At 40.1% G+C, this 15,728-nt stretch overlaps 1 protein-coding gene across 1 annotated transcript in view; it reads right to left on the bottom strand.

Moving 5' to 3' along the window:
- GLG1 (golgi glycoprotein 1) overlaps positions 1–15,728 on the bottom strand; it is a 115,456-nt gene that overhangs the window by 35,040 nt on the left and 64,688 nt on the right. The window contains exons 4-7 of the mRNA XM_080643460.1: positions 12,512–12,727; positions 5,787–5,990; positions 4,857–4,928; positions 2,679–2,862 (exon numbers count right to left, since the gene is read on the bottom strand). Coding sequence (XP_080499586.1) covers positions 2,679–2,862; positions 4,857–4,928; positions 5,787–5,990; positions 12,512–12,727 — 676 coding nt within the window. The remainder of the gene's footprint in view (positions 1–2,678; positions 2,863–4,856; positions 4,929–5,786; positions 5,991–12,511; positions 12,728–15,728) is intronic.

Here is a 15,728-nt window from a genome sequence, read left to right as displayed (position 1 = left end):
CCACACCAGCCAGGGCTTGCTTATTTATTTATTTATGTATTTATTTATTTATTTTTAATAAATCTTTATTCAGATTATTACAATAATAATAATACCAGCACCCATACCCCTTTCCCCCTGAGAATTATCAGTCCACTCCCTTTCTTTTTTTTTTAAATAAATCTTTATTCAGATTATTACAATTATTTCTCCTTTTTCCCCCCATAGCTCCCCTCCACCCATTTCCCACCCCACCTTCTGCCCTTACCTCCCCCCCACTGTCCTCATCCATAGGTGTATGATTTTTGTCCATTCTCTTCATGAACCCCCCATACCCCTTTCCCCCTGAGAATTATCAGTCCACTCCCTTTCTATGCCCCTGATTCTATTATATTCACCAGATTATTCTGCTCCTCAGGTTTTTAATTCACTTGATTTTTAGGTTCGCTTGTTGATAGATATGTATTTGTTGTTCATAATTTTTCTCTTTACTTTTTTCTTCTTCCTCTTCTTTAAGAATACCTTTCAGCATTTCATATAATACTGGTTTGGTGGTGATGAACTCCTTCAGCTTTTTCTTATCTGTGAAGCTCTTTATCTGCCCTTCAATTCTGAATGATAGCTTTGCTGGGTAGAGTAATCTTGGTTGTAGGTTCTTGCTATTCATCACATTGAAAATTTCTTGCCACTCCCGTCTGGCCTGCATAGTTTCTGTTGAGAAGTCAGCTGACAGTCGTATGGGTGCTCCCTTGTAGGTAATTAACTGTTTTTCTCTTGCTGCTTTTAATAGTCTCTCTTTGTCTTTTGCTCTTGGCATTTTAATTATGATGTGTCTTGGTGTGGTCCTCTTTGGATTCCTTTTGTTTGGGGTTCTGTGGGCTTCCTGGACTTGTAAGTCTATTTCTTTCGCTAGCTGGGGGAAGTTTTCTGTCATTATTTCTTCAAATAGGTTTTCAGTATCTTGCTCTCTCTCTTCTTCTGGCACCCCCATAATTCTGATGTTGGTACGCTTGAAGTTGTCCCAGAGTCTTCTTACATTATCTTCAACTTTTTGGATTTTTTTTTTTGCTTTTTGCTTTTTCGGTTGAGTGTTTTTTGCTTCTTTGTATTTCAATTCTTTGACTTGATTCTTGTGTTCCTCTATTCTCTTTCTGGGTCTCTGTATAATATTTTTTATTTCAGTCAGTGTATGTTTAATTTCTAGTTGGTCCTTTTTCATATCTTCGAGGTTCTCGTTATATTTATCGGCCTTTTCTAGGATATTCTTAAAAAGTCTTATAACCGTGGTTTTGAATTCTATATCCAGTCGTTTGTTTTCCTCCATTTCTTTCGTTTGTGATCTGATTCTTTGACCCCGCATTTTCACTGATTCCCTGAGTTGGTAAGGTAGATATTTGTGCTAGGTTTCCAATATGGCCCAGTGGGTCTGCTTCCCCAGTTAACCTGAGATGGACACTCTTGGTGCACCCCTTTGTGGACTGTGTGTACAGCCTTGTTGTAATTAAGTCTTTATTGTTGTTGGTATCACTGGGAAGAATTGACCTCCGGGCCAGTTGGCTGTAAGGATCAGCTGTGTCTATGCTGGGAGAAGTTCGGTGCTGGAGACAGCCTTATAGGATTAGACTTGCCAAATTGCAATAGCCTCTGTGCTCAGCTTGGATGGGGTGGAGTCTCAGTCTTGGCTTCCTGTCAGCCTTGCCCTTGCGCGCACGTGCGTGCCTTCAGACCTCTGTCTTCCCCAGCTCGAGTCTCCGCCTGAGAGTCCAGACTCCCCCCACAAGAGCATGGGTCCCCAGGGGCTCGCCTGGAACTGGGGTTCACTGCAGTCAGAACTGGGGCTCAGTGCCGTCAGGATCCTCTGACTCCCTTCCACTAGGGAAAGCCTGTGGCAACCTCCGCAGCCTTTGTGCGCACTGGCCCGCGTGCGCCTTCAGACTTCTGCCTTTCTCAGCTCGAGTCTCCGCCGAGAGTCCAGACTCCCCCCGTAAGAGCGTGGGTCCCCAGGGGTTCGCCCGGAACTGGGGTTCAGTGCAGTCAGAACTGGGGTTCAGTGCGGTCGGAGGCTTCCTTCCCCCTTCTGCCAGAGAAAGTCAGCCAGGCTCTCAGCCGCCCTTCCTCTCTGCATGCACAAAGCCCCTTTGCTGTACCTCCAATTCTCTGTGAGCTTTTCTTTTTCCTTCTAGTTGTAGAATTTTCACTCAGCCAGCTTTCCTGTGGTTCTGGATGGTGTCCGTTCTGTCTTTTAGTTGTAGTTTTGATATTGTTGTGCGAGGCAGCAGTTTAGGTGTTTACCTATGCCGCCATCTTGGTTTCTCCCTCTCTCGGTGTGTGAGGGCTTATTTATTAATTACTGTATTATTTTTACATATGAAAATCTGTAAACCTATATTTGCCACACCCTTTAGGTATTTTAAAATACTAAAATATTTGGATTTGAGAAATATTCTTTACCTTGTAAAAGAAAAAAAACAACAAGCAGAGATATAAAGAAAAACAAAATTGGAGATTACTGAGCTAAGAGGAAGGGCCTTCAACAAGGTGTAGGGATGCCAACCCTTCAATTCCTAAAAAAAGACTCTTAAATAACAAGGCACAACTGTACTCAAAAGAGCAAATATAGGTGAAAAGTAACGGTACATGAAGCTTTAAAATGTAAATCCAAGAAGGAATAAAAAGGATAAAAAGAAATAAACTCTCACCTCTATGCACAGCTGACTCCAGACACATCAGAAGGTAGGAGAGCCTGGCTTCCCGGGACCGGGGAAGGTTTTCCACGTTGCACCGGTATTTTTTTAAGTCACTCTTACAGGATTTGGCCAATGAATAACTGACCTTATAATCTTGGGCAATCAGCTTCTGGCGGGTTGTTAATGCTTCTCGACACTGAAAAAAGAAGGCAGCGAGAGAGTTGTAAGACTGCTCAGGTGGTTCAGCTGTTCCCAAGTATCTCTCATGGCCAAGTACATGTCAACAACGGCAGTTGTTACCAAGATGCTCCTTAAGCTTGGTTAAAACTTAACACAAGCATGCCAAACCAGTGTGACAAGAGGCAGAAGTAAATGGGTGGGGACCCTTAGATTTCTGCAGTGAACTGCTGATGGTTGCTGCAGTAGCTGTCCTAAACACATACATATTTGGTAGATTCTAATACAAGATCTTGACAAAATATTCTTTTCTATTTAACAATATTCCTACAGTAAATTTCACCAGAATCAAAGTGGAAACTAACGTAATACTTTGGAAGTTCCATTCTATACTTTTTATTTTTTATTTATTTATTTATTTTAATATATTTTTTAATTGATTTCAGAGAGGAAGGAAGAGGGAGGGAGAGACAGAAACATCAACGATGAGAGAGAATCATTGATTGGCTGCCTCCTGCACGCCCCCCACTGGGGATTGAGCCCGCAATCCAGGCATGTGCCCTGACCGGGAATCGAACCGTGATCTCCAGGTTCATAGGTCGTTGCTCAACCACTGAGCCACGACAGCCAGGACTATACTTTTTAAATATAATTACTCAATAGTAAAGGAACTGAAAATGAAAAACATTTCTTCAGCTGCACAGAAAAGAAAATGACAGGATTAAAAAAAACAAAAATAATTACTTTTAAAGGTAATAAAATTTTTTTTGCATTCATCCGGGAACAGAATGCTAAGAATAATGAGAATGCTTAATGAAACATCTGCTGAAAAATTAAATAGCTAATTACCTATGAAGCGCAATGGTTTGGTTAGCCTAAACTTCCTGAGTATGTAGGATTGACTTCAGTGTAATTCTGATATAAAATTCTCCATTTTGCCCTGGCCAGTGGGGCTCAGTTGGTTGGGCATTGCCCCATGCTCGAGACGGTTGCTGGTTCAATTCCTGGTCAGGGCACATGCCTGGGTTTTGGGCTCAATCCCCAGTAGGGAGGGTGCAGGAAGCAGCCTATTGATGTTTTGTTCTCACACCAATGTTTCTCTCTCTGCCTCTCTAAAAAATCACTAAAAAACACCTTTCAATTTTTTTTTTAAATTTTACTCCCCAAACTGATTCCAAATTGGCTTCCCAATGTTCAGATATCACAAATAAAGCTTCATTTTCTTGGCTTAAGCAAACTATGCTTTGGTTCCCTACTAAAAGCCAAGTGTCTCGCCTCTGAAAAGGATTAGCTTTAACAGTCATTTATTTTGGTATTGGTTTATAAGAATATTATTTGAGATGATGTGAGAAAGTTTTTAAGAAATGAATAAGCCCTAGCTAGTTTGGTTCAATGGATAGAGTGTCTGCCTGCAGACTGAAGGGTCCCGGGTTTGATTCCTGTCAAGGGCACATGCCTGAATTGCAGGCTCAATCCCCAGAAGGGGGCGTGCAGGAAGCAGCCAATCAATGATTCTCCCTCATCATTCATGTTTCTCTCTCTCTCACTCTCCCTTCCTCTCTGAAATCAATAAAAAATATCCTACATAATAAAAGCGTAATACGAAAATCGACCAAATGGCCCAACAGCGAACGACCACCCGGGACCACGCTATGACACCCACTGGTGCCAGGCCAGCTAAGGCAGGTGCGGTGCAACTGGTTGGGGGTCTGGCCACTGTCCCATGATCGCCCCACAGAGGGAAGCCCAAGCCACCAGCCAGCAGGGCGATCAATCGGGGGGCTCCACGATCACCCCAAAGAGGAAGGCCCAGGCCACCGGTAGGCTGTGGTGAGAGGGCAGGGCCTCCCCCTGCGAGGGAAGCCCGGGTCCTGGGTGCTGGAGGGAGGCCGGTGCCAGCAGTCAGGGGAAGGAAGGCCTACTCTTGCATGAATTTTGTGCATCGGGCCTCTAGTATATATACATATAAAAAGAAATGAATAAAATATTGGTCTGTTTTAAAATAACACTTACCTTTTCACTCATGGATTCTTCAAATTTATGGTTGAAGAGGCACTTATATACTCTGCCTTCACCAGCTTGTGTCTATAAGGTGAAACATACCTATTATTATGATGATGATTAGATTAAGTAGTTATGCTTGACAGTACCCATAATCCTATATAGAACTTTGTTAAATTAATATAATGTGAATACATTTGAACAAATGGCTCAGCCATTTATAAAATTTAGTAGCATTTGAAAGAAAATAGTGCCTGCAGTAAAGATAAAAATGTTTCCTATATGTCTTGACTATTGTCATTTAGTCCCAGATATACTGTTAGAGAATCAAGAGAAGTGGCAATGAGCCTTCCTTTTTAAAACATAAAACTCTTATAATTAATGGCTTTGATGGTGAAAGCTGTTATATTAAAACAGCAGGCAGAGTGGGAATATACACAAGTCATGCTCAGTTCTTCAAAGTAAAGATGGAGATTCTTCTATTTACAGTGTTAGAAAGTTGTTCTGTAGGGTCTGTGGGTAGTAATCAGGGATTTGGTTTTAACAGTTAGCCACCTGTGTGGTGTGTTTTTTTTTTAATCTTGGCCAAAAATAAAAACATGTAATACGGCAAGTTTTAGTCATGGAATAGATGTGAATGGGATTCCCTAATAAACTAGGATTCCTATAGATAAAATAAGATTCCCAAGAACTGATGGGAAGTTAGATAAAGTAGAAAAAGTAAGTGTGGAGATTGTCAGAAGCCAAATGTTAACTGGATGTTAAATCAAAGCAGAGTATCCAGCATCATTTTCAGTTATCCTGAGACCAACTCCACTTTCCAGTTTTAGCAGCTTTTCTACATGTGATGTCTGTGTTAAGTTTTGTTTGTTTCCTGGGATAGAGTATTTTAAAATATTTAAAAAGAAAAGGAAGAAAAGAACAGTTTCTGAATTGACTTACATTTTCACAAAAACGCTCCCGATCATCTCGGCAAGCAAAGTATAAATGCCGATCTAAATGAAAGTCATCTGAGGACAGCTCAGCCACGCGGAGAATGGCTTTCTTGCAGACTTCAGAGACTTGAATCTTGGGATCTCCTTCTTCTGCTTCTTTCACCAGGCCTTTCTCCAAACATGATACCACCTCACCTTGTGAATGTGCATCCTAAAATAGTGAGGATACTAACATTTTAAAACTCTCACCACAATGACTTTCAAATAAACATCATTTGGTTAAAAACAACAACACACTTGAACATATAATTAGCTTATTGATGTTCTATTGAGAAATCAGGTGGGAACCAACCACATATTATAGAAAATGTCCTCAATAATCTTTGGTTAGAATGTAATACTTGCATGGTACAAATGGAAACAGAGGTCCTGGGAAATTAAGTATAGTTTAGTTAGCACTGCAAATAGAAACCTGAGTTTTTAAAGTTTAAAATGTCAGAAACATTTAAAAGAATCACATTAGCCCAATGCTCGATCATAGCTGATGTCCATACTGAAATAACATTTCAGAAACTGCTGTTCATTTGTCAGGGTAAGTATTTCCCAAGTAATAGTGCTTTTAGTCAAGTTACGAAAACAAGTCACAGAAGTCATTGAAAAAATATATTACAGAGACCCTGTTTCTCCTTTTTTCTATTCTACACTGCTCACAAAGACGAAAATATATACAACCTGTATATTCACTTTGATGTTTTGAATTTATCTTACTGCAATTTTAACAAGATTACCACCCTTTATACAAACTGCTTTTGAGAGCTTTCCTAAAGCCATCCAATTACCTTTAATTGTACATTGCATCCACAAGCATTCATTCATTCAAAATATGAGAAACTTCCCCTGAATATTTTCTATTCAAATATCCTAATTTTCTATACTCAAAAGATATGCTTCAATAACTTGAGAGGTATAACCATTAATAGAGTAAGTCAAAGCCGAAGAAAACATAGTGCTATCACTTATTTACACATTCACACACATAAAATCTTGTTATAGTAAGATACCAGGTCTATGAAATCATCTGTACATCATAAAAAGACTCCTTAAACCAGATAGGGAAACATCTACTTTAACTAAAATTTCAATTCAACAAAAAAAAGTATAGTATTTTTTCTATTTTGTTTGATAGAGTTTGTTCCAAGTAGCTACATGAAAATGTTCATGTTCTCTCCTAACACGCCTGTGAAGAGGGAATAAGAGTGTTGTATCTATTGTGCAGATGAGCAAACAGAAGCTTAGAGGGTTTATCAACTCATTGAGTTGCAGAAAGTAAGGTGCCTAATTAAGACCTTGGGGTTCTATAGAACTTCCTGTATGATTCTATCTAATGCTTACAAACCTGAGATGATAAAAAAGATTTTTGGAGATTAATTCTTAACAGATAAAACTCTTAGGGACAAGAAACAAAAAGATGACAACAGAGAGAAAAATGAACACAACCCCAGAAATCTGGAGTAAGGCTTATTTTCTCTCTCTCTCTTCCCCTCCCTCTCCCTCTCTCTCTCCCCATCTCCCTCTCCCTCTCTCTAAAATCAACAGAAACATTTCCTTGGGTGAGGATTAAAAAGAAAAAGCAGGCAAGAACTCAGCTTTCATCTCTGCTATAAATTCTCTATTTCAATGTTTCTGGTGTCTTTTGTGATCTACATCACTACCCAAAGAGGAAAAGAATGTCTGAATTATTCAAGGTAATTGGTTAAAAGCAGGGAATGCTCAACTACTGAGTAAAAAGTATAAAAGTAGTAATAATATGGCACACGTCTATATTAAGTTCCTGTATGCGATGCCACATTCTACTTTCTCTGCAGACAATGGAAATCATTTACACTTTGCTTTTAGAGATCTGCACTTTCATTTTTACAATATTTATTTAGAACATTCTAAAGATCTTAATATATAGTCTTTGTTCTAAATTATATATATATTAACATTTGAAAAAAATCGTAATTTTGAAATCATGGCATTTACATGTTCATACAAAGGAGGGTACAAAGGGGTTAACTGTGACCCTTCCTCTGTCAGTTCAAAGCCGGTCACAGAGGAGTCTGCAGGCTTCAGTGGCAACCAGTTTGAAATTGACGGGCTCAGAGACCGACTCACTAATTTCCCAGGGTAATTTTCATATCTAAGTAACCAGCTACACAGAAGTAAACTATAGTCAGAAAAGGCAAAAAAGGGCTGAGGACATGCCTCCTTTTTAAAATTTGGCTGTAGCACCAGAGTGGATTATGTAGGAAGGAACATGTTTTCAGAAGTGCAGGCATAAGTCATCTTACTGTCCCCAAAATACAAGCAAGTCTTTGCTGCCAGAGTTGGGGTGCCTGGTATACACAGAAATTCACCTAACTGGTAGGTATAGTATAGCAAAAGATAAAAATGACCAAAATATGCATGTTGATAGTTCATAGAAACATCTTTTGTTAAATATATATTTTAATAAATCTTTATTGTTCAGATTATTGCAATTGTTCCTCTTTTCCCCCCCATAGCTCCCCTCCACCCGGTTCCCACCCCACCCCATGCCCTTACTCCCCACACTGTCCTCATCCATAGGTGTACAATTTTTGTCCAGTCTCTTCCCACACCTCCCACACCCCTTTCTCCCCCGAGAATTGTCAGTCCACTCCCTTTCTATACCCCTGATTCTATTACATTCACCAGTTTATTCTGTTCATCAGATTTTTTATTCACTTGATTTTTAGATTCACTTCTTGATAGATATGTATTTGTTGTTCATAATTTTTGTCTTTACCTTTTTCTTCTTCCTTTTCTTAAATAATACCTTTCAGCATTTCATATAATACTGGTTTGGTGGTGATGAACTCCTTTAGCTTTTTCTTATCTGTGAAGCTCTTTATCTGACCTTCCATTCTGAATGATAAATTTGCTGGGTAGAGTAATCTTGGTTATATGTCAGCCGTGGGCAAACTATGGCCCGCGGGCCGGATCTGGCCCGTTCGGCTGTTCTATCCGGCCCGCGGAGCCGAAAGAACGGAGGGCTCTCTTGCTCTCCCCTCCGCTCCTTTACTTTGAATTTATATTAGTTCACACAAACACTCCATCCATGCTTTTGTTCCGACCCTCCGGTCCAGTTTAAGAACCCATTGTGGCCCTCGAGTCAAAAACTTTGCCCACCCGTTATAGGTTCTTGCTATTCATCACTTTGAATATTTCTTGCCACTCCCGTTTGGCCTGCATAGTTTCTGTTGAGAAATCAGCTGACAATGGTATGGGTGCTCCCTTGTAGGTAATTAACTGTTTTTCTCTTGCTGCTTTTAATAGTCTCTCTTTGTCTTTTGCTCTTGGCATTTTAATTATGATGTGTCTTGGTGTGGTCCTCTTTGGATTCCTTTTGTTTGGGGTTCTGTGGGCTTCCTGGACTTGTAAGTCTATTTCTTTCACCAGGTGGGGGAAGTTTTCTGTCATTATTTCTTCAAATAGGTTTTCAGTATCTTGCTCTCGCTTTTCTTCTGGCACCCCCATAATTCGGATGTTGGTACGCTTGAAGTTGTCCCAGAGGCTCCTTAGACTATCTTCATATTTTGGGGTTCTTTTTTCTTTTTGCTTTTCTGGTTGTGTGTTTTTTGCTTCTTTGTATTTCAAATCTTTGACTTGATTCTTGCGATCCTCTAGTCTGCTGTTGGATCTCTGTATATTATTTTTTATTTCAGTCAGTGTATGCTTAATTTCTAGTTGGTCCTTTTTCACATCCTCGAGGGTCTCACTAAATTTATGGGCCTTTTCTAGAAAATTCTTGAAAAACCTTATAACCGTGGTTTTGAACTCTATATCCAGTCGTTTGCTTTCCTCCATTTCTTTCATTTGTGACCTATTTCTTTGTCTCCACATTTTGGCTGCTTCCCTGAGTTGATAGGGTGGCTTTGTGTGCTAGGTGTTCTATAGGGCCAAGTGGCTCAGCCTCCCCAATTACCTGAGGTGGACACTCTTGGTGCACCCCTTTGTGGGCTGTGTGCACAGTCTTGTTGTAGTTAAGCCTTGATTGTTGTTGGTATCATTGGGAGGAATTGACCTCCAGGCCAATTGGCTGTGAGGATCAGCTGTGTCTATGCTGGGAGAATTTCTGTGCTGGAGACACCCTTATGGGACAAGACTTGCTTCAGTGGGGCTTTGGTGCTCACTGAGTCTGCCCCCTGAGTGTGTCCCTTATGGATCTGAGGAGTTGTAATCTGGATGGTCCTACTCTGACCCCTGGGTATACTGGCTCTTGGATCTCCAAGGAGGTGCTAATTTAGCCTCTGCCTGAGGCCACCCAGCAGGAACTAAGGAGAGATCTGCAGATTCATCTTCTTTGTTTGGGTTTTGGAGATGCCCAGATGAGGCCTAGCTGTGAAGCAATGCAAGCTGCTATAGGGCCTTGGGCCTTCTTTTGGATGTTCTGGGGTTCTCTGACCCAGCTGCAGTCTGTTAGGTAAGTTTAGATTTCAAAGGACCAGGCCATTCATATGCAAAAGCCTCTGTGCTCCAGCTTGGATGGGGCGGAGTCTCAGGGCGGAGCAAACAGCAATGGCTTCCCGTCAGCCCTGCCCTAAGAGGCCCCTGGGTCTCAGTGTCCCACAGTAATCGCTGCAAGCACCTCTGAGAGTAAGCCGCCCTCGAGTTCTGCACGCTGCCAGACAGTCCAGTTTCTTCCTGTATGAGTCTGGATCACCAGAGTCTCGCCCGGAACTGGAGTTCAGAGCAGTCAGGAGCTTTCGTCTCCCTCGCGCTTGAAAAAGACAGCCGCATACCCAGTTGCCAGCCCTCTCTGCGCGCGCGCGTCTCCGTACCTCCTCCTTTTGCAGCTCTTGTGAGTCTCAGTGTGCTTTTCTCTTTCCTTCTAGTTGTAGAATTTCCACTCAGCCAGCCTTCCTGTGGTCTGGATGATGTCCGTTTTGTCTTTTAGTTGTAGTTTTGAAATTGTTGTGCGAGGCAGCAGTTCAGGTGTTTACCTATGCCGCCATCTTTGGCCCTTACCACATCTTTTGTTATTTTAACAAAGCTGAAAACAGCCCTCACTGTCATGTCTTTGGGCTCTAGCATTTTCTGCAGTCATTTCAGTCACTGCAGACTTAACTTGTACATGCCATTGAAAGTAGGTTTTATATTGACAATTCCGATTGCTAGTGGGAAGCTAACTAGTGATTATCTTGGCAGTCAACAGGGAAGAACTACTACAAAGAGAGGTGAATTGTAATGGTCCACCTTACCTAATCACAAATATAAAGAAGTGTCATCACTGATTCCTGAACAGTGTGTCTGGAACACATAGGTGAAGATATTAAAGAGTGAGGGTTGGAACTGGATATAATCTCCAATATCCAATGTAAGTCAGAGGAGTTTCCTGAATTATCAGGGTGACTTAGTGCTTTTGTGCCATTTCTAGAATCTGCTGGGAAAGGAAAAAATCTGCCTTCTTTATTAAACTGGCCTTTTTTTAGCTGCCTGCCAAGTTCACAGTGCTCTCAAGATAGACTCAGAGGTGCCCTGTGAAAGGGCCCGAGCCCTGTGCTGGTATGAAAGAAAGGTTACTCGTTGACAGTCAGACAATAACCAGCACTAAAACCTTCTGGCATACAATACCATGCCCTCGTCCCTCGGTGAGAGAAGCCTGCAAGGCCTGGTGCACTTAACAAATGGGGGCAAAGAGATAAATGGATTTTATTTTTCTTAACATTTCCTAAACAGCAGATTAATGAACAGTGGCAATTAACAGCTGATGACATACCCGCCCCAGACTACCTCTCCCACTGGCATTTGTTACTTTTCGGGAGTTTCTTTCATTTTTTTCTGGGCAAACAAATTCAGAATAAACCTGGTCAAACATCCATTTTGACCTTCTAGATAAGACACTAATAAGGACAAAAATAAGATCAGATATCATTAAGGAAGAAGAAGCCAGCTAGGTAGTTTTCTTTCCTGTCTTTACTAAAACTAGTTCTTCTGAGAAGGTAATACATCACATTTGTAGAGTAACTTCCTTGTGACAAGCTAGAAGTACTTTCATATATCTTAAAATTTTCTAATATTTAAATATTGTCTTTTAAAAATAAATACTGTCTTTTGTACTGGTGTGCTGAGTGATTTATTAAAAATGTTTTTACTGATTTTTAGAGAGAGAGGAAGGGAGAGGAACAGAGAGATAGAAACATCGATGAGACAGAAACATTGGTTGGCTGCCCCTGCACACCCTCACTGGGGATTGAGCATGTGCCCTAACCAGGAATCAAACCGGTGACCTCTTGGTTCATGGATCAACGCTCAACCACTGACCTACACTGGCTGGGCCTGAGTGATTTTTATGGCAACAGTGAGGTATATGCAGAGAAAGTTTTGAGAATTCAAGTCTCTCCTAACCCAACTACTATTCCCACAAGACTACAAAATGCTTTGCCAGAGAATGTTACAGGGAACCAGCAAGTGTTTTAGTGTTTTGAAGGTAACACCACTCTTAGCAGGTATTAATTCCCCTAGTTCTCCATACTTTTGGAACATTTTGTCACAAACAGATAAAATGCATTCACAGGTCAACTAGCCTTAGACCTTGGGGCTGTCTGGACTTCAACTTTAAGGCCACCTATAGCCCTAAATTTTTTGCATGCTTGTTATACAAAGCTTTTCATTTCTCAAGTTCCTAAGACCCCTCTGGTGAAAGCAGTGTAGTACGTAAGTACATACCTTTTCTCCAAGCCGAATGCTGCCACATTTCAGAATGTTGATGTCATTTTTGCAATCATCCATGAAGCCACAGATTAGACGGTAATCACTGAAAATGATGGCTGTCATCTTGGTGATGTATTGGTGACACTGGTACTCCGTGATGTTGCCTCTGTGATCCACCAAGCAGGAAACCAAGTAACCTTTTCCTACTGGTTCATCAGCACATTCTTTCATCTGCTCAAAAGAAAGTGGCTGTTTTACACAGTGTTCTATTCTCGCATCAAACAGCTTTTAAGAAAGAATGATATTTTCCTGTTGATAGTGTGGCCTACTCATACTGTTTGTGCCCTCTAGAAAACACCTGATTAATGTGTTTTGTAAGAAAATACATACATATACAAATGCTAGATAGAACTCATGTCCAAATGGAGTAAAAGAGCTGCTAAAAATTTCAGCTTTATTGACATATAATTAAAAGGAGCTTTTAACATTCTAAATGGTTCTACTGAGAAATCCCTTTATGCATGCAAAGAATGCAATGGACGTAAGGAGATTAATCTAGAGAATAGGTCTGGAAAACAGGTGCAGAACTGAAGTCAGGTTGCATGTCCCAAGCCAAGCTACATAGCAAACTATTATCATTAAGTAAACCTAATGGCCAAAGGAAGGAGGAAAGGTATATTACTTCTTGACATGACATTAATGAGTTCTGACCTAACTACAAATATGGACATGTGTTGTTGAATTTAGTAAAATCTCAGCTTTACCACTATGGCAGGACTAGAATCATGTTTAAAATGTTCAGTGCAGTTTGGCAAGAAGTCTTGGAAGGGGAAGGCCACTGTAAATTTAATGTGGGAGATTCAGACATGTGATCTAGTGGATCAAGCACACAAGTGCATACCAAACCACAAATGCTACTGAAGCAAACTAGCCAAAAAAATGCTGAAATTCAGGCATAAAAAAGCGAAACCTACTTATAGAGCCATAAGCTTGAGTTATAAAGCAAAGAAGGTTGCTTGGAAAAAGCCTATTATTACATTTAAAGAAATAAAAAAACTAACAAAAATGGTAGTTTTGACAAGAGGAAGGAGATAAATGTAAATATCTATTCTGAATATAAATGAGAAGGGAATATTTTGGTTTTATTGGTTTTTTGAAACCAATGGAGACCATTCTCCACTATTACATCACTTACTGTAAATATGTACATAGGGCCAAACAAATACAATCTCTTTCCCAAAAGGTGCTGGGTGAAGGACATACCATACACTTATTATCCTATAGGCCACTGGGTCTCTTTATGTCTAACGCCAGAGCAAGTCAAAGACTCAGTTCAAGACAGAAAGTTGTGTTTACTTTTAAAAAAGCAAACTTTGGAATTTAAGTAAACAGTCTCACATTGGCTTCAAGAGGCAGCATAGATCTTCAACAGTCAAGATGAATGCAATTCTTTCAGTCTAACCTTGAGTTTTTTTGTGATGCCTAAAAAGATGGCCATAAATATTATTCCCAGGAAAAGGATATTTTTGTGTGAGGAATAGCTCCTTGAAAATCTCACTGGGCTGGTGTAGTTCAGTGGTTGAGTGTAGACCTATGAACCAGGAGGTCACATGTCCCAGTTGCAGGGTTGATCCCCAGTAGAGGGCGTGCAGGAGGCAGCTGGTCAATGATTCTCTTGCATCAATAATGTTTCTATCTCTCTCACTCTCCCTTACTGAAAAAAACATGTATTAGAAAAAAACACACAACAAGGTAGTGGTAGACACCTGGGTTTAAACATTTAATGAAGTAGAAGTATTCAGATAGGCTCTAGTGCTGGGAAATCAGCAGTTTAAAAATCTGAAGAAAGAACAAGAGCACAGTATGGATTGAACCCCAAGAAGAAATTAAAAGTATTATTTACTTTTAATCACTTGAGATTTTACTGAAATACAGAGATGTAGTACCTGTTTGTATTTCAGTTCACTGCCAATTGCAATAGGATGTTTGGTATTTGAATTAGAAGTTTATACTTTTCTTAAACCATTCTACTGGATAAAAGTTTAATATGACAGAAGGAAAATGTCTAAGATTAACAGCAAAAAACAGCATTAAATCACCAAAATATTTATGGTGGGAGTAAACTCTGAAGTGGATGGGGCGCAGATCTACTCTGTTTCTGACATGAAGGCTTGGAGAAAGCAAGCAGTATTTGGCTCAATCATGGGGGGGGGGGAGTATATTAAAAATTTGGTTTGTAATTTGCAGGTATTCTTGGGATATTGTTTTTCTCCTTGGAAGTAGGATTCCAAAAATTAAGAAAGACAGGAAGGAGATGTAGAATAAAATATTTAGTTGGCAACTATGTTTTTCCTGATATTTAATTTTCTTGACTCTGATATAATCTCCCTCAAGGAAGGGAGAAGTGTCCGTGTTACCTGAATCTTTTACAGAATCAAAGCACCCCCCAAAAGTTACAAGAGGGCCATCATTACATACACATTATAAGGAAGTGTGTGTGTGTGTGTGTGTGTGTGTGTGTGTGTGTGTGATTCCAGAGTCTAGTTTCCAGCTATCTTCTTCTTTTAAAACCTATGGCTATCTACATAAAATAAGCAAGCCGAGTGAAAGTATTCTGACGTGCCTGCATATATTCCGAGCCAAGTTCCCACATGGCAATCAAACTGGTATGTATAGCCGGTCATGTCGCTAGCTGAGGGGATGTGATAAGCAGAATACTGAAGCTAAAAGCTGAAGATCAATGTTTCAAAGACAGGCCATTCTATTCTGAAGCCCGAGAGTAAATATGAAGAAAGGTCACTGCTATAAAAGAAGAAAACATATCTGATCCCAGATTAGAAGATTTGAGGAAGAAACAGGTTCTACAGGATCCCATAATGACTTAAGTGAGGAACACAAACTGAAGGCTTAATGGTTGGAGCAGGGTCTTCCTTAAAAGCTCAGGAGAAAATGGTCCCTACTTAAGTCACCAAATAGGGTAGTTTGAGGATAGATCTACATGTTGCAAGATCTATGATAATTACCTTTGAGGTGGAAAAATAGCAACTGTGTGCTCTGTATACAGAAATCGCTGGCTTTCTGGAATTTCTATTACTGATTACAAAAAATAAAATAAGAATTTCTATATCACAATTTTCACTAATATTTGTTCACATTAAGTCAAGAGAATTGAAATTTTTCCCCAATTAACATCCATACACTACACATTTTCATTATTTTTGTCGTTAGTCTC

Source organism: Plecotus auritus, assembly GCF_963455305.1.
Source record: "Plecotus auritus genome assembly, chromosome: 10".
In the NCBI taxonomy this organism is placed as follows: Eukaryota; Metazoa; Chordata; class Mammalia; order Chiroptera; family Vespertilionidae; genus Plecotus; species Plecotus auritus.
Note: the sequence above shows the minus strand (reverse complement) of the source record. Positions and strands in the feature narration are given on the sequence as shown.